The 25,989-nt window shown below is 45.1% G+C and overlaps 1 protein-coding gene across 3 annotated transcripts in view; it reads right to left on the bottom strand.

The window, feature by feature from the left end:
- The window catches only part of aatkb (apoptosis-associated tyrosine kinase b), a 36,518-nt gene extending 15,751 nt beyond the window's left edge, over positions 1–20,767 (bottom strand). The window contains exons 1-2 of one of the 3 annotated variants that reach the window (XM_035146737.2): positions 20,227–20,767; positions 3,532–3,665 (exon numbers count right to left, since the gene is read on the bottom strand). In XM_035146737.2, coding sequence (XP_035002628.2) covers positions 3,532–3,665; positions 20,227–20,299 — 207 coding nt within the window. In that variant the 5' untranslated portion in view covers positions 20,300–20,767. Of the gene's footprint in view, positions 1–909; positions 1,167–3,531; positions 3,666–17,616; positions 17,754–20,226 lie in introns of those variants that run through there. The other 2 variants (XM_035146739.2, XM_035146738.2) reach the window with 2 other exon arrangements.
- Positions 20,768–25,989: the final 5,222 nt, after the last annotated feature.

The raw sequence follows: 25,989 nt of genomic DNA, 5'->3' as shown, positions 1-25,989 counted from the left end.
TCAAGCAACTTCAGTTAAACTCGATTTGTTTCAGACTAACTTTTGTTGCGTCTGTTTTTAAATCACTGCGTGTTTCACTGAGGCCTGAGCTGGAGAATCAGTGAGGAGCCCTGAAAGAGTCTGTGTCTGCTGATCTGATCGTAGAGACACATCACAGGAGAAGAGGAGGAAGAGGAGGAGGAGGAGGAGGAGGAGGAGGAGGAGGGAGCTGGCTGCCTCCTCAGACCGGATGTCAGAATAAAAGTCTCTTAGTTTGGAGCTGGAGAGCAGCAGGGTCGCAATGCTGCGAAAAATGTGACCTGCTGCAGCCCTCTGCAACACCCACACAAACACACACACACACACACACACACACACACACACACACACACACACACACACACACACAGACACACAGACACACAAACACCTCCATCTCTCACTTCATCCTGTCCCCTTGAACGCTGCACCTCCTCCCACAGCCTCACATCCAAATCTTCACACGGCCCTGCTCGCCCTCTCTTCAACATGTGGTTTCACTCTTCACATCGACACACACACACACACACACACACACACACACACACACACACACACACACACACACACACGGGACAGAACAGATATCCATCACTTACATCCTGCTGCAGTCAAATCCAAACTAATGCAGCAAATGGAGACTTTTTCTTCTCGATAATATTCCCAAAAGTTTTTTATAAAAATCTGAACAAATGCAAATCTTCAAATCACAGGTTTTAGTGGAAAATCTAACATTTTGTGATCAACTCCCATTTTTTCAGGGCTGAGTAAAACTATTTTTTTTCAAAGTTTTCAAACTTCTCGAAACTTGCTGTGTACTTTGGATCTTATCTCATTATATAAAAAGAACCTCTGGTCCTGGTGAAGCCCAAAGTGTCTCTGCTTGCTTACCTTCCCCCAGAGTCCATCGTTGAGGATGTTACAGCATCTCAGTCGTTCTGCCTTCCTCACACACACACACACACACTTACAGTCACACACTCACACACACACACGTTGGGGTGGGGGGTGCAGGGCAGCAGGAGGGTGGTGGTGCCAGCGGCTGCAGAGAACGGCATCATCCCTCTGCAGAGACAGTCTCATTGTCCACAGAGCAGCAGGGAGAAGAGGCTTTGTAGCTGACCACTGACTCTCCCTCTCTGCCGCGGATGGAGGGATGGAGGGAGAGAAAATGAAAAGGAGGATGGGTGGGGGGAGTTGAAGGAGGAGCACAGATCTCCCAGTTCACAGGCGATAGAGAACCTGTGGTCGTGTCATGAGGGAGCGGAGAGAAACTGAGCCCCTGCAAAAAATGTGAGGGGGTGAGTGGGGGTGAGTGGGGTTCACATACTATACATGTGACATCACTCTCTCTCTTCCTCTTTCTCTCTCTCTCTCTCTCTCTCTCTCCCAGAAGCCAAAGAACATCTGCAGGGCAGTCCCCTTCCCCACAAGAACACACACACACACACACACACACACACACACACACACACACACACACACACACACAACACACACACTTATTCTTTCACACTGTACTTGTGAGGACCGTCCACTTTCCTCTCCCTCTCCGAGCTGGACCTCTAAACTCAACCTGACTTGGGTCTAATCCCTTTAATTCAATCTGTATCTGTTCAGTCTGGTTTCTTAGGAAACAGATTAATTGGTTTTAAAGCAACTTGAAACGTTCACACTCAAACTAAAGGGAACGAGTGAGAACAACCCATTGTTCTACATGTTGCTTTGTGCCTCAGTTAAATCTGGTTACGTGTTTTAACAACATGATTCTAGTTTATTTTACTCCATCGTCCATGAATCTTGCGGATTAAAGAAACTTGAGGCCTTGAAGTCAGACGGGTGTGACTGGGTTATTAAGAGAACTGGGGAAGTTGGATTCTACTGGTGATCCCAGTTAAAATCCCCAAACATGAAAGTGTTGTTTAAAGAAACAAGCTTCTGAACCAGAACTGATTTTCACAGACAAAGAACTGGTTTAAATGATACAGAACTACAGCAGCTTCTCTCACAGTCCTCAGTCTGAACCACGTCCAGCAGCGAGAACAGGAAGTTCCTCATCTTTCTGTTACTGTTTGAAAAACAGAGTTTTTCTCTGTCGACTCCTCTTTAACTTTTCTGCCCCCTGTTAGAAATTCCCTCTTCCTGCTCTGGGAGAGGCTGTGTCTAATTCCAGATGGGGCCCCGAGGCCGGATGCACTGTGGGCTCATGGGTATGCCCTTCCTCACGCCCTCTCCCCCCCCCCCACCCTGGCCCCTTCCTCGGACACACCCTGACAGGTCCGATCCGGGTGGTCCGATCTGCCGTGGACTCAAACCAGACCTGGGGCTCATCGTACAGTTTACATCCAACAGATGCCAGTTCACAGCCTGACAACAAGATCCTGACGACGCACATTCAGAAACACAGAGGACAGGATGTTGTGTCACGCGGCTGCAGACTCTCCTGTCATCACTGTGATTCATTAGAAATGGGGAGGAAATGAAAATGAAGAATAAAAGCTCAGGTTGTAAAGAGACTGAAGAGAAGAGAGAGAGTCATTATTAAATCAATCTTATCTTTACTCACAAAAGGTTTCATCTTTAAACGTTTCTACGGCTCCCTCCAAAGAGACTTGAACTATGTTAATAGATTTCAAGGTGAGAGTCAGTTTGGAGGAAGATGAATTATAGTGTTGAGAAGAAAAGCAAAGCGTTTAATGTTTTTTAATTTACCTCCACGAAGGATCGCTCAAAAACAAGTGGACGAACTTGTGATGAAACTTGGTGGAAGGATGTGGACTCAAAAGGAATCTTTAAATTCTGCTGTGGATCTGGATCCAGGTGATTGTCATGATTTACAGTAAAGAAAATGTGGAAATCATCACATTGGATGGATTTGCATTCATGATCCCCAGAGGATGAACTGTAATAACCTCAGTGATGCATTCATATTTTTTAATTGGTCCCATCGTGAAGCCTCACAGAGTCACGACTGTTCAAAAGACGACGGAGGTAAAAATAACTATGTTTACTCCATAAGGTGATGAGTTTAAAGTGAGTGAATCTCATTCACTTCCTCACACACACGCAGCAGCAGCAGCACCTTCACTCTCACATTCGAGTCCTAACATCCGGTCAGTGCACAAACACAATCTTCCTTGTTCGCTGCTCTATTATCTCCAGTCAGTGGCGTGACCCATTTCAACATGATGCTCGGAGAGGAGACCCAGCGACACACGCTGGTCCTGGAGGGCTGCAGGGCTGCAGGGCTGCGACCGCTCCACCAACACGGCCTGCGCCACCTTTGTCTGCGACTCTGTTTACTTCCCATCAACGATTTCTAAATATAAATGGAGGCAGAGCTTCCGTGCAGAATATAATGGACGTCTAACGAGAGGAGAGGGTAATGTTCTGTGTTTGGGCCATTTGGAAAAACGCTCACGGGTAAAGAGCGTTAAAGTGTGTGTCTCTATGCAAGAATCCATAAAGAGTGTGTGTGAGGGTGCACAGGTACGTGAGCACAGGGGCATTTACCTTAAAGCCGGCCTTGCCCTTCTTGCAGCAGAGGCAGGCCAGCATGAGGAAGACGAAGGTGAAGAGGCCCAACAAGGAGACGGCCACCACAGCCAGGGACGACGACCAGGACAGCCCACTCAGCGGGGCGCCATCTGCAAGACACAGAGACGGACACACACGGATATAAGCTGAGGAGCAAGAATCTGGTTGAATCATGTGAGCAGATGCACATTCAAGCACCAATGAGAAAGCAAATAGAGCAACGTGTTCTATAGAATCAGTTCTTATGCAACATGCAGTAGCTCATAATCTTTTCTCAGGAGGGTTTATATTTAATTTTACATGATGTGAAATATTCAAGCCCAGAACACAACACATCAACAGTTCTCTAATAAAACCACGTTTACATCAACTACATCCAGATTTTAAGATTCTATTTAAATCAAGATTCATGAATTATTCCACTCCTCCACAGAATTTCATGGAAATCAGTTCGGTTTAGTTTTTGTGAAATCTGCAAACCAAACAAACAACAACAGACCAAACAACGACCCATGGAAAGAAAAGATCTGTTGCACAATGTTCATATCCTGCAAAACAGTGACGGTGATTTGACGTTTTCTGTGAAACAATAAACTTGATTGTTTGATTAAAAGAAAGACGTTATGAGAGTTACGCCTCTCGGATGTTTCTTCTTCCCCTGAGCCTCAGTTTAACGTCAGCGAAGACAATTTTCTGACTCTGATGGTTTGAATTATCACCGATGTTCCATGTGCAGCCGTCCGACCTGCTAAATAATATCTTGTTCCCAATTCTGGGGGCATATTTGAGCAGAGGGTGATTTTTCTTTCTCACTCTGCTCCGATGCTCTGAAATGTAACGGTTACCATGGAGACACACTTGGACGGACAGCATGCGGGACTGCCCCAGCGGTACACACACGCGCACACACACACACACACACACACACACACACACACACACACACACACACACAGTGCAGCCAGTTAGTGCTGATCCTCTGAAAGCTGCAGTGCACATGGCTCTCAGTGAGCATCAGCCTCTTATTATAAATTGACAGAGAGTGAACACTGGTGTTTGGGGAGCAGCCAAAGTAGGAAGAGCAGAGAATATTCAAAAATGAAAACAACAACGTGCAAATTGACCAGTTAAAAGCAGGATTCTGGGCTCAGCAGAGTCGTCATCTGAATTTTACAGAATCTTTCCCTAATCTCATGTGAATAAAACCAGAACAATGACAACATGATGCCACCGGCGGCAGAGAGGGAGGACGAGGTGGAAAACGCCAACTTGCTAAATCGGTCAATAACCATTTAGTGTTCTGATGGGCTGGACAAGAACTTCAGGTTTAATTACTCTGTACTTGTCAAGAGGGTGATCACAGAGAGCAGAGACGTAGCCGCTCTGTGGTGGTTTATTTAAAGCTCCTGCCCCTGCAGCAGAGACGAGAGGCTGCAGCTCGTCATTAATATTTCAGAAACACGCTACACTTCACACGCAGGCAAACACAAAACACAGCAGTCAACACAACTACTACACTAGTACGTTATTATTGTTATAATCAATTGTATGACTGTGACATCAGAGAATCTACAATGATAACATCCTTGATCCGCCCCCTGATCACATCCTGGCACCAAGTTTCATGAAAATCCCTTCAGAGGTTTTTTAAATGTTATGAAATAACAAACACACAAACAAACATGGACATGAGGTAACTATGGTGATTTTCTATATTTATTCATATTGTCAACAATGATGCTTCCTCACATGTGCTGTTTGAATCCAAACACTTATACAGCTGTTTGAGAATCACTAGAAAATGTAAAGTGTGCATCAGAGACACATTTCTGAAGATTGTGAGAAACACTTCTGGTTTGACTTTCTACTGAAACACACACAATCTGTGAAACCTGTTGATTAATTTGATCCAATAACAGGAGCAAGGAAACACAACATTAATTTAGTTTTAATAACATAGTAAATCAAAGTGCTTTGTGCAGAATCCTCTAAGTTTCAAATCAAATCCTCTGGAAGCGATTGTCGGTAAACAGGAGAAATGTGGAGGAGAAAGAAAGAATTCACATCACATCTCACACCCGAGTGTTAGCGAGTGCAGCAGGTAGCGGAGGACAGGGAACATATCGGCGCAGACACTTTACAACGTTAAACGTTCTGACATCGTCTCTTTGCATCCAGCGGAAAGGAGCAGATACCTTGTTGTTGTGTTTCCTTCACTGTGTGTTTGTGTAAAATCAATATCATTGACTGCTGAGCTCCATGAAATATAGAGGCTTCACCCTCTCGCTGTAATGAGTCTGAATCCAAAGAGACAAATGAGTTCTGCTAAAAGGTCGTTGAGCTCAGGAAGGACAAGTCGCTCAGAGAAGATTCGACCCTGTGGCTGCTGCCTTCTCCTCCGGGCTCGACCTGATGCTTTCTGCTGCATACTGCTCTTCTCTGAGGGGGGGGGGCATCTTCAGAGAAGCACATCCTGATGACTAAATGATGAAAAGGGAGCGAGCATGAGAAGACGGGAGCAGAAGAAGAAAGGATGAAGAGAGAGGAGGCTGAGGAGCTGTGTGCTCTGCAGCTCCGCCCCTGGAGAGTCTCTCCTCAGCACTCAGAGACTCGTGGAGATGAAGAGCAGCGAGTCGGAGGCTGAGCTGACGGAGGCAGAATCTGACAAGCTCACGTGTTTGTTCTGCACAGAGAGAGAAGTCTCAGGATGTTTTTGCAGCTTGATGCTCAAACTGTCTGCACCTCAGCCGCTGAGCCGTCAGAGCAGCAGCTCAGCTCCCGGTCACTCATTAGCTCCGTTCGTGTGGAGGCCAGATCGACATTCGAGCAAATACACTTGATTAGGAGTTAAATGAGCAGATTGACACAGCCGCCACGTCTCTGAGCCAAAGACGGAGCGAGAACAAGACGCTGAGCTCGGCCAAGGCTCGGCTGGTTGCCTGGCAACCTCAAAGGGAGTTTTCACCGGATCAAGAAAAACCTACTTTACTATTTTTGTCTGAAATATAGACTGTAAATAAAACTTAAACACATGACAGCTTCCGTAAGGTGGAGCCAAACCATCTCAATCGCCCCCTGGTGGCAGGCTGCAGCACTAAACACACCTCCTCCATGTTAGCAGATGGGACATGGGACAAACTAAGAGGCCTTCTGTCATTTTAAGTATTTTTGTATAATCATCAAATTAAAATGATCTAAAAGTCAAAAAAAGCTAAACACAATTATACCTTACATTACAAAAGCTTGGTAAACAAATACCAAACCATAACAACAGTTTCTTTCCCTGCATCAGTAATTTAAAATATATTAATTCATAAATACACATATATAAAAAGATTTATGTATTTATATCTATTCACGTCATTTTAAAGAGCAGTTCCCACTCTTATTTCTTTCTTTTCTACCTTTATTGTTGAACCTTCTCTTGTACAATGAACAATGTCAACAAAGACTTTCTCTTCTACTAAAGCACCCTGAGTATCCATGTCATAAACCTTCAGTCCCATGAATATTAAATATTACGTCTACAATGTGAGATTAAAGGGATTATACTCATTAAAACGATTTGTTTCATGCACATTATACCTAATTCCTGGTTCCTCTACCAGTAGAAGCGCAGTAGAGTGCCAGCCGCGCCCTGCAGATGGTTGGGATTTGGGTCAGGAGTTTAGGAAACGCTGGAGTCACTGGGAGCTTTTTACAGTGAGATACACACATGAGCCAAACGGTGACAAAGACAAAGCTTCTCCCCTCGCAGCCGACGGTGCAGCTGCATCAGAAACGCTGGCAATGGTGAAATTAATCATCGCTCCCCCTCTGCCACACTTCTGCTGACACCGCACTTTTATCAGAGAGAGATACGGGGACTGGATGACAACAGGAGGACTCATCAGTTAAAAATAAAACAACAGAGGCGGAGCAGAAGATGACGGGGGCAGAAAACAGACGGGCGGAGGGGGGGGGGGCTGGGGACGGTTAAACAAATCCATATGGGCCGAACACATGTGAACTGCATGAAGCTGCTGATCTGCTCAGGAACAATCTGCTGCCAAAAAACAGACCCGGTCTGGTGTCCAGCTGCCGGTGCACAGAGGAGGAGGAGAGATCGTCCTTCTGGTCACTTGAGATAAAAGACGGACGTCTAAACACACGTGTAGACGACCACTGTGACTCATGTGGTTCGTCATCAGCTGTCTGAGCGTAACCACGACCAAATGTGAGCGAACAGCCGTCAGGGTTTGTGACTCCAGAGCAGGCTGCAAAGACACATAGAAAGAAAATCAGCTGGTTTCCATGGTGACTGCTTCATCCAAGTCCGGATTCACATCGTCCTCACAGACGCTGCGCCAAGAAAAAACACTTGTCCCTGAGAGGAAATCAACCTTTCTACCAACTGTCTCTGAAAGTAAAGTTTTTACACTCGTGGTTGTTAACGCTGCAAATAGTTCGATCTGTTGTTCCAACTCCTGAAGCTGAACTCACACAGAATCTCCTTCACTGACAAACACAGCCGGCGCTGAGGAATCTGGGTTTAACATGAGGCTGCAGATGCCACGTGTCGACGTCCAGGCTGCGGCTGCGGCTGCGGCTGCGGCTGCGGCGGCTGATGCTGTATTTGCTGGAAAATGTTTTCCCGGCTGTCAGTTGTGAAATGATGTGATCACGTCAAGATGCAGCAGAAAAACCTCAAAGCAAAGTTTTCCACATCTTGTGGAATCAACGGCACAAAGAGCAGAAGCGCGTCCGAGAGCAAAGAGAGGAACCTCCACGTCTTATTAGTGTTCCTAATAAAGTGCTGACTCAGTGTTTTCACACACACGAGGCCTTTGACATGAAGACACGGTTATATAACAACTCTCGATATGTCACCGTCAACAAACTCCCCCAGAGACACTTCTCCCTTCAAAGAGTCAAACGTCATCACTTCCTGTGTTGGAACCTGACGCCTTCCATCGTGTCTGTCTTCCTGTCTCTCACGGCGCCGTCTCTCAGGAACGATGCGAGATTCTTATAAAACATCATATTTCACAAAGGATTGGGAGGATTGTTTATTCATATCACGAGTGAGTCGGCTCTTCCTCCCATCAGCTGCTGTTACCCAGTTACACAGGAAGCTGGAGTTCAGAGGCAGGAGCCACGAAACTCTTTGTGTTCAACAGCCGTGAACCAATCAGAGAACAGGTCTGCAGATCCCCGGTGTCTCAGTGTCTCCTCCACCTGAGGCTCGTCTCCCTCCTCACAAGCAGCTCAGCCTCGTCAGGTTCATTCAGCATGGAGTCCCCGGGGGCCCACATCAGCAGGACGTCCCGCAGCGACACAGATTTAAATATATTTACTCAAGTAATGGAATCCAGTCCAGTTTGAGTTTGTATTCATTACTCGATTATTTCACTTTGAGAGACTCTGGTCGCTGGAGTTTAAAACTGAGATCATTATTTACTCTCTTTCTCCTGCTTTCCTTCCCTCTTTCCTTTTTATCTTCTTCTCCTTCTTTATTTCCATTACTCTCTTTTCCTTCTTTCACTCCTTCTCCTTTCTTTACTTCTGTCTGTTTGACATCTTCTTTTCTGTCTTCCTTCCTTCATTTCTTTTGATGCCATGCTTCCCCTTCTCTCCCTCTTTTTTATTGGTTCCTTCTGTCTTTCCCTCTCTCTCCTGTTTACATTCATTATTACCTTCTACCTTTTTTTTTTTACCCTGAATAGTTTTTCTTTTCTTAATTTATTTAATGTTTGCTGAGTATTTCTGAATTATTATGCTGCCTCAGTTCAGCTAAAAGATTTCAGCTCCTCTTCCTCCACCAGGGACATTAACTCCTGAGGCCTCACTGACGCTGACTGTGTCTGTTCAACACCTCAGTTTGAATTAAAATCATTTTTTAAATTTAAAACACATTATTTACACTCATTCATCAGCTGTGACATCCAGTTAAATCTGTGTGTGTGTGTGTGTGTGTGTGTGTGTGTGTGTGTGTGTGTGTGTGTGTGTGTGTGTGTGTGTGTGTGTGTGTGTGTGTGTGTGTGTGTGTGTGTGTGTGTGTGTGTGTGTGATATCTGTTAAAGGTCACAACACAGAGAACTGGTGCTTCCTCATCCCTCTGCAACATGAACATCTCTTCTTTGTTTCCCTCATCTCGACTTGCTCTTTTCTCTCCATCAACACTGTCCCTGGGGATGATGGGATTTCACTGTGTGTGTGTGTGTGTGTGTGTGTGTGTGTGTGTGTGTGTGTGTGTGTGTGTGTGTGTGTGTGTGTGTGTGTGTGAGAAACAGCTAAAGCTTGGTACTTATATATATTATAAACAGCACTTTTTTTGCTCTCTGCAGTTTCATTATGGAGAATATCACTGTGACGCTTTCACTTGTATTTATTTCTTCCTCCACTCCTCAGTCCACTTCCTCTTCCTCTTCCTCTTCCTCTTCCTCTTCCTCTTCCTCCTCCTCCTCCTCTTCCTCTTGCTCTTCCTCTTCCTCTTCCTCCTCCTCTTCCTCTTCCTCTTCCTCTTCCTCATCTCTCTCCCTAACTTCTCTCCCCACAGCACTTTCTTCCACTTCCCAAAAGCTGCAACCCTGTTTGCTGTTTGGACACTCGTTCATTCTCAGACTTGTTTTATCTGCTCCTGCATCTCTTCCTCCTCCTCTTCCTCTCCTCCCTTCCTCTTCCTCCTCCTCTTCCTCTTTCTGTCTCTCTGTTCTTCAGTCTGATGAATGTTGAGAGGCCACTGGAGCAGAACGTCGCTCCCTGTCCGACGTCCCCACCGGCCCCGACTGCCCATGCTCAGATGTGACATCACATCACAGATGCCATGCAGGGGCTATTATTACATAACACACACACAGACACACACACACACCTCATTACTACACACAGAGGTAACACATTCATGCTCGACACACTCAGGCAGAAAGCAGCATTACATGTTCGTGCACGTGAACCAGAAAAGCCCAGAGGACACGACTGAAACCTGAGAACATGATGCAACACAAGGTTTTTATGTAGAACTCCTGTTTTCAATGAGCTAATTATTATTATTTACCTGACGATGTTGAATTGTGTGTTATTTCCCAGGATTGTTGTGAGTCAGTTGTGTTAAAGGTTGTTGATGAAGTCTGGCGTGTTGTGTTGCAGCTTTGTGTTTTCATAAGAGAACTTTGTGAATTATTATTCAGGTTTTCTTGTAGTAAACAATATAAACATTGAAAGTTTAAACATTGAAGAAAACAAAAACAATATAAATGAGTTTCTATCAGTGTTTCACCATCAAAATAAGAAGAAAGCTAAAGTGACACCACACGTCACAAAGGAAAGTGAATATCACAAAGTTAATATCACTGGATAAAGTCAATTTATATAAATTTAAACTTATAAAGATGATTATTACACAGACTTTTAATCTGGAGGCATTTTCCTTGTTTTTACTGCATAAAAGAAGCTTTTAACTGTGTGTGTGTGTGTGTGTGTGTGTGTGTGTGTGTGTGTGTGTGTGTGTGTGCAGCATCTCTTCACAGACCTGACTGTCTTTTTAAGTATTAATGAGAGATGCTGGCCAAGCGTTCTCTTTTTGATGTGCGTCTGCCATGATTATGCGTGATCACAGGGTGGCGAGCCGACCCGCTCCAAAGTGCCCCCCTGTTGCGCGGCGGTTTCTAAGCATGGTTGCCATGGAAACACTTTTAGTATATCGTGCCGCCTCGTTTCAATGAGCGGATGCATCTGAAACGGTCGTGAACATTACGTGTTTCAAGTGCTGTCTGGAGGAGATGGTGCCCAAATATAGTTCCGCCTGTTCAGAGCCGGAGGAAGAGTTTGCTTCTAATATCATGAGGAAACATTATAAACATGAATTAGGATTTAATAACTGAGTCGATGTGGAATGTATTCTGAGGAAGAGGAGCATTGTGAATAACATTGAATAACAACTTTTATGGAGCGTATGGATGTAAAAGTACAAACAGAATAAATGTATAAAACACAGGATGATTTCCTTTTTTGTTCACTGTTCATTTGCCTCGTTGGTTTATTACATAACCACTTTGTATAACCAGTGTGATACTGGGCCAGTGTTCACGACCACAGAGACACGACTGATACTGATACTGATATTGAGCATCACTATAAAGAAGATAAATACTTTAAAACTGCACTAATCTGTGTATATATATATATATATTATTATCAATGTGAATGTGAAATCTTTCAGGAAGAAGGAATTAAGTTTTTTCTGGAGACGGACAAAGTTTGAAATCCCCATAACCGAAGCATCAGGGAGACACAAAGTTAAACTGGTATCAGCCGTCCCAGTGGCCACAGACCATCAGTCAGTCGAGATATTATGATCCGTCCTCCAGTTGTTATCTCTCCAGTTTCTTAACTCAACCTTGGCTCGTATGAATTATGCACAAATCTGTGCTGGAGAATCTTCCTCTGACTTTACAATCGTACAAAGTGACAAAGATCAAAACTTCATTAACAAATTAGACCATCAAATTACCACCAGGCTCCAATTTATAATCTCTGAGCTCTCGACCTGCACCTTTATAATTTGCTTCAGTTTCTGCTCTGATCATCAAAGTGTTCAGTGAAACACGAACACACTGATGATGACCGTTTCATTTGTTTGCTCCTCTTTCTGTTATGTTTCCTCTCTATATGCTTTGGTGTTATATTTTCTTGTGTCGCCAACAACAACAAAGTGGAAAGTGTGAACTGAGTGTGTGTATCTGGAGGATTGTTCCTGTCCAGCGCCGGTCCTGTGGGACTCGGCTGGTCCAGGTCGGGGTGACTGATGTTTTTAAGATTGGATGAGCTCATCTGTGAACGAGGAGCGGCCGAGGAAACGGACCCGAACCAGGAACTGGAGCAGATGCTCTCACACAATGTGCAACCACTCACACGTCCACCCACACACACACACACACTCCACAGACGCTCGCTCTCTTCTCCCGCTCTACATGGACCAACATATCAAATCCAGGGAAGTCTAACTCACACAATGCACGTTTTAAAATGTGCAGTGAGCACACGAGGAAACAAACTGCACCTCTGAGCTATGAGCATCTCCTCACTGTCGCTGCCCATCACAACATGAACCGAGCTCCTGCAGCAGCTTCACGTGCACGCTCGCTCACGTGCAAATTATTAAGTGGCTCATTTAGACAGAGACAGAGACAGAGACAGACGGACAGTCAGAGAGACACTGGTCTTATTCACATGCTCAAACCTTGATGTGTCCAAAGACTCTGAACTAAAGTGTGATGAATGATGCAGTGAGATGCGTTGCCATGGAGACGGTCTGTGGAAGTATCTGCTGTGTTATAGCTACTGACTCATACGGCAGCTCCTCAGGACGGGTGGGGGGGTCAGTGACCTCACAGGTCGACCTCCGAGCTGAACCAACGTGTTTCACAGTGGAAATGTAATTGTGTCCTTATTGTGAACGGTTGAACTCGCCTGTCATCGGAGAGATGTGTGTGGGTGTGGTTTATATTTTTAAAAATTTTCAATTATGTGAAAATTTCACAATAAAGCTCAGCATCCCTCAGGAGAAACATTCTAGCTAAGATTTATTAATATGACAAACTGTGTAAATATTAAAAACCATGGTGAGTCAGTTTTATCATTTGGATTTTGTGCTTCCTGTTCATCTGGAGACGAGCGTCCTCTGCATCACGTCATCTGAGAGTAAATAGAAAAGCATCCACACTGATTCAATATGTGTAAACAAGCTGCAACAAAGATATCAGCAGGTTCATTAAGTCAAAGGATCCAGTTTAAACACGAGGCTGGTTTCAGGTTCCAGTGGATCTGTGCCCAACGTGACTCACGGAGCCAGATGTGAGTGAGTGGACGTGTGATTGGTGCTCAGGTGGATCAGCTGATCTGCGTCATGGATCCAGGAGCTTCACATCTGACCAGCTCTTTTATCATAAAGAGATTTTCCTCTCACTCTCATTCCTGCACCAACATCATTTCTTCTCCTTTCTTCCTCCTCTCTCTCTCTCTCTCTCTCTCTCTCTCTCTCTCTCTCTCTCTCTCTCTCTCTCTCTCTCTCTCTCTCTCTCTCGTTCTGAACCTCTGAACCAATCACCCCATTTCTCAGCCATAAGCACGGCCAACAAAGAATCCCTCTAAATCACAGCTTAACAGCCTGCTGTAATACTGCAGGGACTGGGAGGGCCTCCATCACACAGCCACAGAGAGATGGAGATGGAATTACATGATGACACAGACACAGAGGAGGAACAACACAAGAGGAAAGTCTGAATCTACAGAGGGAAACAACAGGATCTAAATAAATCAACAGCCTGGCTGAAGTGATTGATTCTGCAAATGTTCTCCGATCGGAGCGGAGCTCATTCATCTGTTGACTGTGTCCTCGAGTCGAGTGATGAGCGTCTCTCGTGCAAACACACTGAACAAAGCAAGGATGATAACTGGATGTGTCTCTGACTGTGTTTCACTCCAAAGAAAATCAATTCATCATCAATGGCGCAGCTGAGAGGCCAAAAACAAACCAGGAAATCAAATCTCTCCTGTAGAACGATCGTAATTACATGAAAATGTGGAGGTGATAAATAAATAATGATTTCATCCAGAGAACAGGTTGTTTTTTAGGCTGTTTCATGTAAAAGGATCCTGGCGTGTGCGGGGGGGGCATTACCACTGAAGATAGAGTTTTGAAATGGCCGACATGACGTCTGGAGACGACAGAGAGATGAATGTGATAAAGATGTCCTGCTCTCAGGGAGCAGCAGGTGATGACACGACGATATTAATATTCTCTTATGGGACATTTTCAGCTTCAATGGGATCATTATGAATTTTGAAATAAACAAACAGTTAATAGACTAAATATCTATTGACACATTGTGTGTTGGAATATTCCATGAAATACAGGCACAAGTCTCCAGCTTTAGGAAAACATACAGTACATACAGTACATGCAGTACACACAGTACATACAGTACACACAGTACATACAGTGCATACACATGCAGGCAGGTTACACAACACACATTCCTGCCCACGGTTTTAAACTATTCTGCAGATTGACAGTTGCCAAGAAATGCTGCGACCCAGCAGCTCGAGAGAGGGAAGGTGAAGCTGCAGCAGCTGGTGAACATGGATAAAGAGCAGGGGAAGCACTTAACCCTTTTTTCTATAGAATACAATATGCTCTTTGTTTAAAATTATTAAAGAAAGAAACTCCACAGGGTCCTTGAGGTAAATCGCCACTTTCCTGCACATCCCATAATGCCATCAATCAGCCCTGCTCATTCATTTGAAATACTGTCCTCAGTGGCCGATACATGAAACTCTATTCATCATCACGTCACCAGACTCAGCCTGAAGAATTCACAAGATGAATAACATAAGATAAAGGTTGAATCTGAGCACATACACTGTAAAGAAATGGTTAAAACATCACAGCTCATTCTGCCCTGTTAGTCTTCACTATGAGAACTGTCCATGGTGCTGAAACACCAACACAGACGCTACATGATAGAAAACTACTCTCATTCTACTATTCACGATCTCAGCTGACTCACAGGATGAAGCAGCCATTAGCCCTGATGTGTATTCTGTCAACAACAGCTCTCTAAACAAGCTTGACTTTCCCTGTGACCGGGAGCTGCTAAGAGGGAGGCCAGAGCGTCGGGACGGAGGAGATGTGAACAGGTGACTGGTGTCACACTCCATCATCCAACCCATTAGTCAGGCCTGAACCAGAGCAACTGGAGCTGGCGATGCTAAAGCTGGCTGAAGGGCACTACTGCAGAAACCCTGCATCAGACAGCACAGCAGCAGAGAGGCTGGAAGTCTCTGCCTGGGCCGGACGATCAACAGAGACCATCACTGTGTGGATTCAGAACAAACAACTGCAACAATTAAAACTAAAGACTTTAAATGGAAAAGTCTCTCAGTGAAGATCTGAAGCAGAACATCATGATCTGTCAAGTCCAGGGATAACGTGTTGAAGTCAGAAAACCCTTTTTCCAGCTTGTTCCAACTCTCAAAGGATGAAGGAGGATAAACAACACATTTACAATCTCAAACTCCAATGAAACGTTTTATAGCATCAGCATAAAAACTAAACTTTAACTTGAATGTCCACATGAAAGACACTAAAACATTGACAAATGTCTAACTGATGTTTACTGGGACCTGCTTCTCATTACGACACTGTTTAACCTCCAGTCTGCAGTATAACAAACGGGCGTCTGTGTTTATTATTTACACCAGAACTTTGAATTAACTGAGTTCCAGTATAAATCTACGTGTTACAGTTACAAACAAAAGGATCACGTTGAATCGTCCCGGCCCACATAGTGACTCACTCTGCGTAGAGCTACGTTTCTGCGTGGCAACAAAGGGATGAAGTGAGTAGGCAGCGTGTCCTTCAACAGGGAGATAAAGTGCCTTTAAGAAACTGATCCCCAGATCCTGCAGGGCTGCAGGGTTTTAACGGCTCGTCCGACCTGCAGCGAGACTCAAGAAGAAGAAAAGACTTTCCCTCAAGGATCAATAAAGAATTAAACATCATTATTATTTCATTAAGATACCTTTGTATCTCCACACGGATTTAAAATAATAGTTTCTACAGTTTATATGCTTTTCTAAATCCACAGGGATGAATTTACGAGTGAGGAGAAGCTGAATTAATCACAGTGACGATCATGTACTGTCGTCTGATTGGTCAGTTTACAGTCACATGAGGTAAGTTAAGCTAAATAATTCACGAGAGACTTCTGATCAGTTATGCATTTATTCTTCAGTTAGTTGATTTAAGGTGAGATCTTTATCTTTATCTTATCTTTTTTATCTTCACGTCCAATTAGCCATCAATAAACAAACTTGTCTGAGAACTGGCAGTCCTGTAATTTGGACCAAATGAAATGATTGGCTGCTGTACCTGTCCGTCACAACCGACCTGCCTGCGCTCGATGCAGCTAAAGACGAGGCCGTTGTCAGAAGTTAGCGAAGTTAGCGAGTTAGCGAGCAAAGTCGTCTTCTCACAGTTGTTAGTGCACGTTCATGTGATTTGGGGGCGGAGCTTTGATGAGAGGGAAGATGGGGGTGACCTGCTTTTGCTTTTCCAGGATTAACAACATGAGCTTTAAGAGATTATTTTTTAGAAACAGTCATCGAGTTATTTAGTAAATATTAAGACGTCAGCGTTGCTTCTGTCAAACTGTGATTGAGTAAAAACAAAAGAGACTTTAGTATTTTTGTTGCAGCTCTTTTTCTAATCTTGCAGCATATCGCAGGTTATTTACTGTGTTTCAATGCAGATGTTCAACGAAACTATTTGAATCAATTGTAACATGCGAATGTTTTTGCTTCTTCATCCACAGGAACTCTCCTTCGTCACAACTGTTTGGAATTCATTTTAAAAGAGGTGGAGACAGATGAGTGAGAGTGTGTTGATCATAAATACACTTCTATGCAATCAGAGGCTTTTATATCCCATGATTCTTACAGACTACACACACACACACACACACACACACACACACACACACACACACACACACACACACACACACACACACACACACACACACACACACACTTAACAGAGAGTGCAGAAGCTATTAGCAATCAGAGACATCAGCCTCCCTCAAGACACTCTGGGCCTTTCAATACAGGAACGATTGTGTTTTGTAAAAGCTGCTCTGCTCAAACTGAAAACACTGCAGAGAAAACTCCAGAAAAACAACTTCTGCTAAACGAAGACCACCTCGGTCTCCTCAGATCCGAGTGAGCTGCCTCCGAGGTGAAGATCAGAGGAGGGAGCTTTTTAAAAGCTTGTTCAACTTCTGTAAATGGCAACAATTACATGTATGGCTTTGCTTGCCAAGGGAACGCACGTTATCCTGCATGCTTCCCTCCTCCATCTAGTGAACTAACATAAACAACATAGGATGCATCCACTCAATCTGCTTCCTCTCTTCCTCCCTCTCTCTAATTCCACTGCAGTTTCTGTCTCTGTATGAAGGGTCCAGCTGACACCTTGTACTTGATGAAAAGCAGCAAACTGACGCTCTCCTCCTGGTTTACCTGCTCCTGCGGCTCCGGGGCCTGGTGGTTCAGTGGAATCCTCTAGGAACGAAGGAGCCGAGCTTCCAAACACGTCCCCGTCGCCGTCGTCCGTCTGTTTTGTGCCCGGATAATTAGAGTGTGCTGCTGGATGAGCAGCCAGGAACCCACTGAGAAATTTGAAATGGATAATCTGCCCTGGGAATCCAGCCAGCTCTTCCAGTAAAATCCCTCCACCACCACCACCACCACCACCACTGATACCAAGCCCTGCCTTTCCTGGCCTGTGATGTCATCCTCTCCCCGCCCTCCACACAGCGGTCACCACAGGATTCAAGTCAGGACAAGTCTCTTCCTCCACCTCTCTCTCTCTTCCTCCACCTCTGTCTCTTCCTCCACCTCTGTCTCTTCCTCCACCTCTCTCTCTTCCTCCACCTCTCTCTCTTCCTCCACCTCTCTCTCTCTTTCCATCTCATGTCTTATTTTATGTGTATTGACTTTCCTGTTCCCTCTTCTCATTCTCAGCCTTTACATCCACATCTCATTATTGAAAATACCAGAATGCTCATTCAACAGAGTCACAAACTGTATCTCCCATTACTCTTCACCAGTCGATCAGCTGTTCAAACCAACAGAGCGAACATCAGGGAACACGGAGACCACAAAGTGTCCAAGGAAACCAGACACAGTGTGTGAGGCTGGATTTTGGGGAGATGTTTGCAAAGTGATGACGAAACATTTAAAACCTTTCTGCTTGATTTGAGGAGCAACACACGTTTTACTTTGAATATTTCGGTCCGTAAAAATATCAAAGCTTCAATGAAGACGATTAAAACCGGCCACTAAGTTTCCCTGGAAGTCGATCACCGTGCTGCTGCATCGGTTCCTCCAGGAGCCGACTCTCTACATTATACCCAGTCGAGCTCAGAGACAGTTAAAGCGGCTGATATAAAACTGAACAGCTGTGGACAGCTCGCTGCCAGAAATACTGTCGGCTATATCCTGCGTTTCCTCTTTCCATCTTTGCACCACAGATGGAAAAGTGCTACACAGTTAATTTTCAGTTAAAAATGTAAAACTGGAATGGAGGATTTTTGATGAAAGCAAATGTTGCCTGGTTAAATAAATGTGATTTGAATTCAGTGTCTGGATTTGAACATTTCAGTGAAAACGTACAGAGGTCCTGGTTCCTGTGATTCTCTGTAGCAGCAGAGAGACGAGAGAGAGGAAGAGCTTTGTTTTTTCATCTGGTCCGAGCCGACGGCTGCAGAGACTGAAAAACGCTGCAGCGGGAGATTTGTGGAATTCGATGAATGTGTTTTGAAAAGGGCAGGAGGGCGTTAGAGGAGCGTCGAGGAGCAGAGCAGCAGAGACGCAGTCAAGTGCCTCAGGATGAGGGGAAGTGGACGACATGTGAGGTTTCTGTTGACCACAATCATAAAGAAACTCGTCAGTGTCCTCACTTCAAGTGTCCACTCTCTCATTCTTATGGATGGAAACAAGATGCAAAGCCACCCGAGTGCCGCACCTTTTGGTTGCCATAGAAACCAACTGAAGCACAAGCCAGTAGCTGCTTATGCCGAATGATAATAATAACAATAATAATAATAATAATAATAATGGAGAAAACCAGCTATTTGCAGTGATCTCCACCATGTGAGAAACAATCTGCCTCCATCCATCATCTCCCACAATCCTCTTCTCCTCCAGCTGGAGAAATCTGCTCCCTTTTCTCACCTTTCACTTTTACACGTACTGCTCCTTTAACACAGTCCAAGCAAGCCACACAACACACACACACACACACACACACACACACACACACACACACACACACACACACCTCTCGTTCTCTTTCTTACCTTATATATTATATATCAGAACGCTCGTCCAACACATACAGACATAAAGTGTGAACCTGCAGCTTCCATCATGTGAACATCATGAACTCCAACATCACCTCTTCCTCCTCAGTGAATCACTTGTTCTGTAACTTGTGGTTATTGACTGAGACGTATTCAAACAGACAATGTGTCTGATATTGTCTGATTGATATTCGTAGGTTCAGATAAGACGTTAAATTTCATATCACTGATGCTGAGGAAAAACCACACATCTGCTTTTAAGGTTTTCTTTCCCATAGAATGAAGATTCATGGCTTTTAAACATTATCGCCACAGAATGCTGCACCTTCCGGTTGCCATAGAAACCACCTGAGTGACAGGCCAGTCGATGCTTATGCTGCATCATAATAATGAGCTTATTCCAAACAATGAGGAAGCCTCTGCTCCTCTATTCCCACAATCCCCCTGTTCCCCACCTTCCCTTCCACCTTTATACGTACTGCACCTTTAAACTGCTCAGCTGACCCGAGGAACAGAAATCACAGCTGAACTTTACATAAAGAAAAATACCAACACATTTAAATCACGATCATTTCCCCCTGTGTTGCTGTCATTCAAAATCAAACACACACCTAGGAGCTGCAGGTGCAGGGAGGGGGGTCAAATCATGTGTAGAAGTAGATGAACAGTGACATTATGTCCATCAGCCACCAAAAGCGTTTACATGAGACCAAAACCAGATGTCAGCGGATTATTGTGGGATGTTCGCGGCGGAACGTGTCCTCACCTGAGCTGAAGTGGGAGCTGAGGGCAGATCCGGGGCTGAGAGCGACTGAACCCATCACCAGCAGCAGCAACATCTTCACAGCGACAGAAAACCCGCAGGACGAGGAGGACGACGGTCTAAGCGACACTAGATCTGGAGCACGGCTTCATTCCTCCTCCGGGACTCAACGTGCACCTTCATCCCTCTGTATCCCGCTGAGGTTCGGCTCACGCGCACACGCATCCTCCGGTGTCCGGTCACTGCGGGGCCTTATTTATATTCTACTCCTCTGGATGTGGAGATTGTGGCTGCAGGAGAAGAAGATGAGGAGGAGGAAGAGGAGGAGGAGGAGGAGGCTGGAGCTGATCCAGAACCTCACGGCGCACGGCGCACGGCTTTACGCACACACCTGGAGACGCGGTCACATCATCCCGGGAGCTGAGACCCGCCGGCATCGGACGTGTGACACCTCCGGCACGTGAGTGGACCCGAATCAAGCGCTCCCTTCTGCGCGGGGAGCTGTCCGAGGTGCTGACAGCAACAGCGCCATCTTGCTCGCTAACGAGTCCAAACAGAAATGTGTGGAGCTCAGTCTGCAGGAGGAGGAGGAGGAGGAGGAGGAGGAGGAGGAGGCTCCGGATAGGCTGAGCTCAGCTGACTGAAATATACAGGCTGGAGCTGGAGAAGCAAGAATCTATTTCTGCAGCCGAACAGAAAAGACAAATCTATTTCTAATATGAAGATGAAACTGGCTGAGGGAAGATCTCAGTGCGTGTGAACCTGCAGCTTCATCTTCATCCTCAGATGAGAAGAGACGTGTGAAACATCCTCCCACACACACTGTGATGTAACACCGGGGAAACACACAGTGACTTAGCGACTATCCTCTCTAATCCTACTGTTCATACATGTACGGTGAGGCCCCCTCCCCCACCCGGCAACATTCATCCTCTCCCTCCTCCTCCCTTCATTCCTCCCTCCTCCTCTCCTCCCATCACACTGGATTCCTGGCGGCAGAGGGAGTCAACTTTTCCTTGTGGATCTACTATGATTGTAATTCTTCACCCACGCAGAGACGAAAATGTCACAGACCGAGCTGCCAGGAAAGAACAAAAGATCTGTCCAAGCACAAATCCTCCCTTCTCCCCGTGCACCCTGCCCTGCGAGGCACGAGGAGTTATGTAATGAGTCGTTTATTATTAACCGTCGTGAAGTCGCAGGGATTTGATAAAGTCTCCATTCTGACAGCGTGGCTTAAAGTGGCTGCACACGGAGAGCTGTGGTTCAAAGACACAATGAGACCGAAGCTCATAAAGAAATGTTCCGGCTGAAACATCACGACAGAGATGAATCTTTACAAACAAACAGAAATGCTCTTTTATATTCATGTGTTCACTTCCCTGTTTGTCAGGTCAACAGTTGACAGTGAATTCCTTCATGAATCCAACAGTCTCCTTATGAAACCACATTTAAATTCAGATCTGGATTCTTGTTCTGATCTGCACCAAATTACACACACTCAACTTTTTAAACATTTCCTTTTCAGCCAACTTCCAGGTTTGTTCTTCAGTGGTGAAGTGACGTGATGACCCTCCTCCATCCCTCCTCCTCCAGAGTGGATCAGAGCCGCTCCCGCTGTCCTCAGCTTGTATCAGTGACTCCATCAACAGCCGTTCTTCTACACAGGATCACAAGGGACTGGATCCTTTAAGTTCACAGTGAGCGAGGGGAGACTTACTTTCTTTGGGTTTGCCCCAAAGAAAGTTTTAAACAAAGTCTAAGGTTCACAAATCAAGAGCTTCATTTGTCCACTGAGACACTTAATGTTGCTTCAGTCTTTGTCGATGATTCTCTGAAACCTGGGACCTTTCTAACCGTTAGAGATGGAGGAACAGAGAAACCATCACAGTCAGATCTGAAACTTCATCACCTCCTTTGTTCACCATTAAATCTGTGGAGACGTGAGGAGAGAGGAAGGTTCTTCACAGTCAGAAGAAGAACTGAGAGGAGGAAGATGGTGGAAGCACGGTTACATACAAGTGTCTATTTTTGCACATCTGATGTCTCTGACAGGAATATTCCTCCTAAATATTTTCCCTCCTCCTCCTCCTCCTCCTCCTCCTCCTCCTCCTCTTGTTTCTCCGTCTCATCACAACATATCCTGCTCTCTGATACACTGTGTTGCATGTCGGCCGTTTCCCTGGAAACAGAAGGGAGGAGGTAAGAAGGTTTCTGGAGCGAAACGCCTGTCGAGGGAATCGTTGTCCAGTCGCTTCTCACACCAGACGTGATGAGCTTTAGATTAAATACAGTTTATTAATGTGCTTTTATATCTGTAACCTGCTGATTAAACCTGCAAAGATCAGATCAGGATGAAGGTTTTTCTCCATTTTGTGGTGAAGGAAGCAGAGATCTGTCTCACAGCCATCAGACCTGACTCCATCTCCGTTCTTATCCCATAATTCAGAGCGGTCCTCAGGGGCCCAGAGCTTCAGGCCCGACTCCATCAGCTCCTCCTCTCGAGTCCGGGTCACTCTGCACCCGAGCAGCTGCACCCGCTGACGTCTCTGCTTTCACTTGGAGGCTTGAGAAAAACTAACTCCGCCTTCTTCAGGACTCAAACAGAATCATTTATTTATACAGAGTTTGAGTCGTCTCAAGGAAAAAAGCAAAGATATGAAAAGCAAGAAAAATCATTGACATGGAGTTAATAACTTGATTGATACTAATGGATTTAATACTAATAGATTTAATAAAAGCTGCAGATCATCATGTCACCTGCTGCTCTGGCTCTGTTTCCTCCTCTGGACTGTGCAGGAGTCAAAGTGGAGGTTGTTTATGATTCAACATCGTTTCACACAAAACACAGTGGTGTTACACACACACACACACACACACACACACACACACACACACACACACACACACACACACACACACACACACACACACACACACACACACACACTGACAGGACGCTGCTGGGCATGTTCACACACCATTAGAAAGAGGCTGTGTTATTACACCACGCTGATGTGCGTCTGTTAGATGTGACGCCTCAGCTGAGCATGGAGTCAGTTTCAATTAGGCTCGTTGGATGAGACATCAGCAGCCAATCAGGGATCCTGATGAGCTTCATCAGCCTGTCGTCATTACAAAGATCTTTTAGAAGCAGAGGGACCGACAGGAAACAGATTAATAAAAGAAAAGTGTGTGACAGAGTCTTTTCACTTTTCATGGCTGAAAATATGTGGACGTCAAATCCAAGCCCGTGAGCAGCGTGGGCCGGACACAGGAAGCAGACTGGAGCCTGATCTCACACTCTGAATCAAACCCTGCACATGGTCCGACAGGCTTCAACTGGCCTGCACACATTTGTTCCTCTATAAATACAAAATCTCAGAGGAAAACATTTGCACACAAACTGCAAATATCAACCTGAGCTTCCAGGGTTGAGCTCAGTGAGGTTCACTGTCTGCTCGGCTGTGATCACTGATCCAAACACAATCGCCCAGAAGTGCTCATACGTTATTTAACGCACATGTTTGCACACACAGCTCAGTTATATAACTGTTTAGCTCAAGAGCCTCATTTCTATCAGCCGGCCCTCGGCCCTGTCGCACTTACATGTGAGTGTGAAGTGGACACATGTGATCACCTGCCTGTGACGCTGGCGTCTCTTCAAAGTGGTGATGACATGTGGGGAACAGAGCGGCAGCTGAGGGTCTCGGCCTCCTCTTCCTCAGACCCCAGGGACGGTCGGATGAACGGGTTGTGCATCTTGGAACATGCTCAGTATATATATATATATGTTTACTGATATATTTGCTGATTAGCAGTAAAATAAATGTACAGCTCAGGCTGATGGGGAAGTTTGTAGTTTTTTGATATTTGATCGTAAACTAAAGTTAAGTTTGTTATCATTACATAACATTTTCATCCTGAGAAACATAAATATGAACTGAACAGAAGGAAAAGTCAGAGTCATTAGATTCATCCTCTGGGGAACATGACTGATGCAAATGATATTCTGGACTGACCTATAAACTGAGAGGCTGATGTTACTGTCCATAGAGTCGTGCTGCTGGATTAACTCTACGATTACCATTAAATATATACAGTGTAAAAACATATATACACATAAATATACAGAGGACGATGGATTAGAAAAGTCTGAGTGTTTTATTGTGTCTCAGACTCTCAGGAGAATCTCCTGAGGATTTGCTGTCTCTCTGGTTCAGGCTGGTTCTTGTTCTCCTGTCAAACTTTTATTTGAAAGTTAACCTCGAGAGACGAAGCTAAAAGTCCTTTAGTGAGATGATGGAACTTGACGAGATGAAGGACGAACTGAAAGTGGCTTTGATATCTGCACGGTCTTGTGTTATTTATGAAATCTTGCAGCACTGATGTGTTCAGGAACGACTTGTATAACTTGGACTCTGCAGAAGTATCCCAGACGCACTGAACACTGTGAGTAACACTCCAGCGCCGTGCCAGGACTTCATGGCCTCTGCTTCACCCCCGCACTCGGGCGTCTGTCCTCCACTTCAACCTCATCCCTGATTGTCCTGGAGCATCAGGGGAGACGGGTGGTGTCTGCTGCAGCACGAGCCAGGACTTCAGTGGAGAAGGGCTCCGTTGGGGAGAGGGAGACAGGTGCAAGGCCACTGGTGGGTCCTTCCTTCCTGTATATAAGAGACAGACAGGGGGTCAGTCGCTGCAGGAGACCTTGGATCTGGTGAGTAGCACTCGGGATGTGTTGGACGTGAAGAGAAGGATCTGCTCGTCTGTACAGTCAATAAATATCTGCTAATGATTTCCAGTGTTTTCAGAATTGCTTTAAATAATCTTCAAATCATTTTCTATTTTGTTTTCTTGATGCTAATTTGTCCAACGAGCTGTGGAGTCGCTTCAGAACCTGGAGGAGCTCAGAGCTCAGCGGTTTGTTTGATGTGAGGCGTCTGTCTGACCTCTGGCCTGCGAACAAAGCTCCGCTTGATAAGAGACGTCTTGAAGTGCAAATGATGGAGTGAAATGTGTGAGCGTGAAGTGAAAGAGGAGAAGAAGAATGATGAAAGAGCCGAGCAACGCGCTGCTTCATGCACCTTCACAGACTGTTTACACCCTCTGCTGCGCTGGTTACACAACTGATCCGCTGATCCACTGCACACGTCGACTCACAACAACACACACGCCCAGACGCTGCGTGCTGACTCCTGACATGACGAGTCCTCTGAGGCTGACAGACATCATGAAGGTGGAGACCCAGAATATCCATGACCCACCTCAGCATGAGTAACTCTGCACTGACTGATCCCTGAAACATCCCAGTACATTTCACACCTTCTGATGCCATATGTGCACTTTTCATTTACATTTGTGCCTTCGACCTCGTAACTTGATGTTTTAGTCTGCACGAGTCTGTTTGACACCATCTATCCTTCCACCCTCGATTCAGATGAGGAGAAGGGGAGAAATAAGAAATATGAGAAATGATGGATAAAGGAAAGAAAAAGACAGAAGAGGAAAAGACTGAAGCACAGAAAGAATAAAGTAAAACAAGGAAACCAGAAAGGAAGGACGGCAAAAGTGAAACAAGGAAAATTAAAGAAATAGTTCAACGTCTTAGTAAATGCTCATATCATTTTCTGTTATGGTTTATCTCCTGATTGAAATCTTATTATAGAAACATCAGCTTGTAGGTAAACCTCATGAAGTAACAACAAGTCACCTTATTGAGATATAAGGTTGTTAACAGGTGGTTTCCCTCCTCTCCTCTCAGCT

This window comes from Hippoglossus stenolepis, chromosome 21 (genome assembly GCF_022539355.2).
Source record: "Hippoglossus stenolepis isolate QCI-W04-F060 chromosome 21, HSTE1.2, whole genome shotgun sequence".
NCBI lineage: Eukaryota > Metazoa > Chordata > Actinopteri > Pleuronectiformes > Pleuronectidae > Hippoglossus > Hippoglossus stenolepis.
The sequence above is the reverse complement of the archived record's forward strand: the minus strand, read 5'-3'. Positions and strand labels throughout refer to the sequence as shown.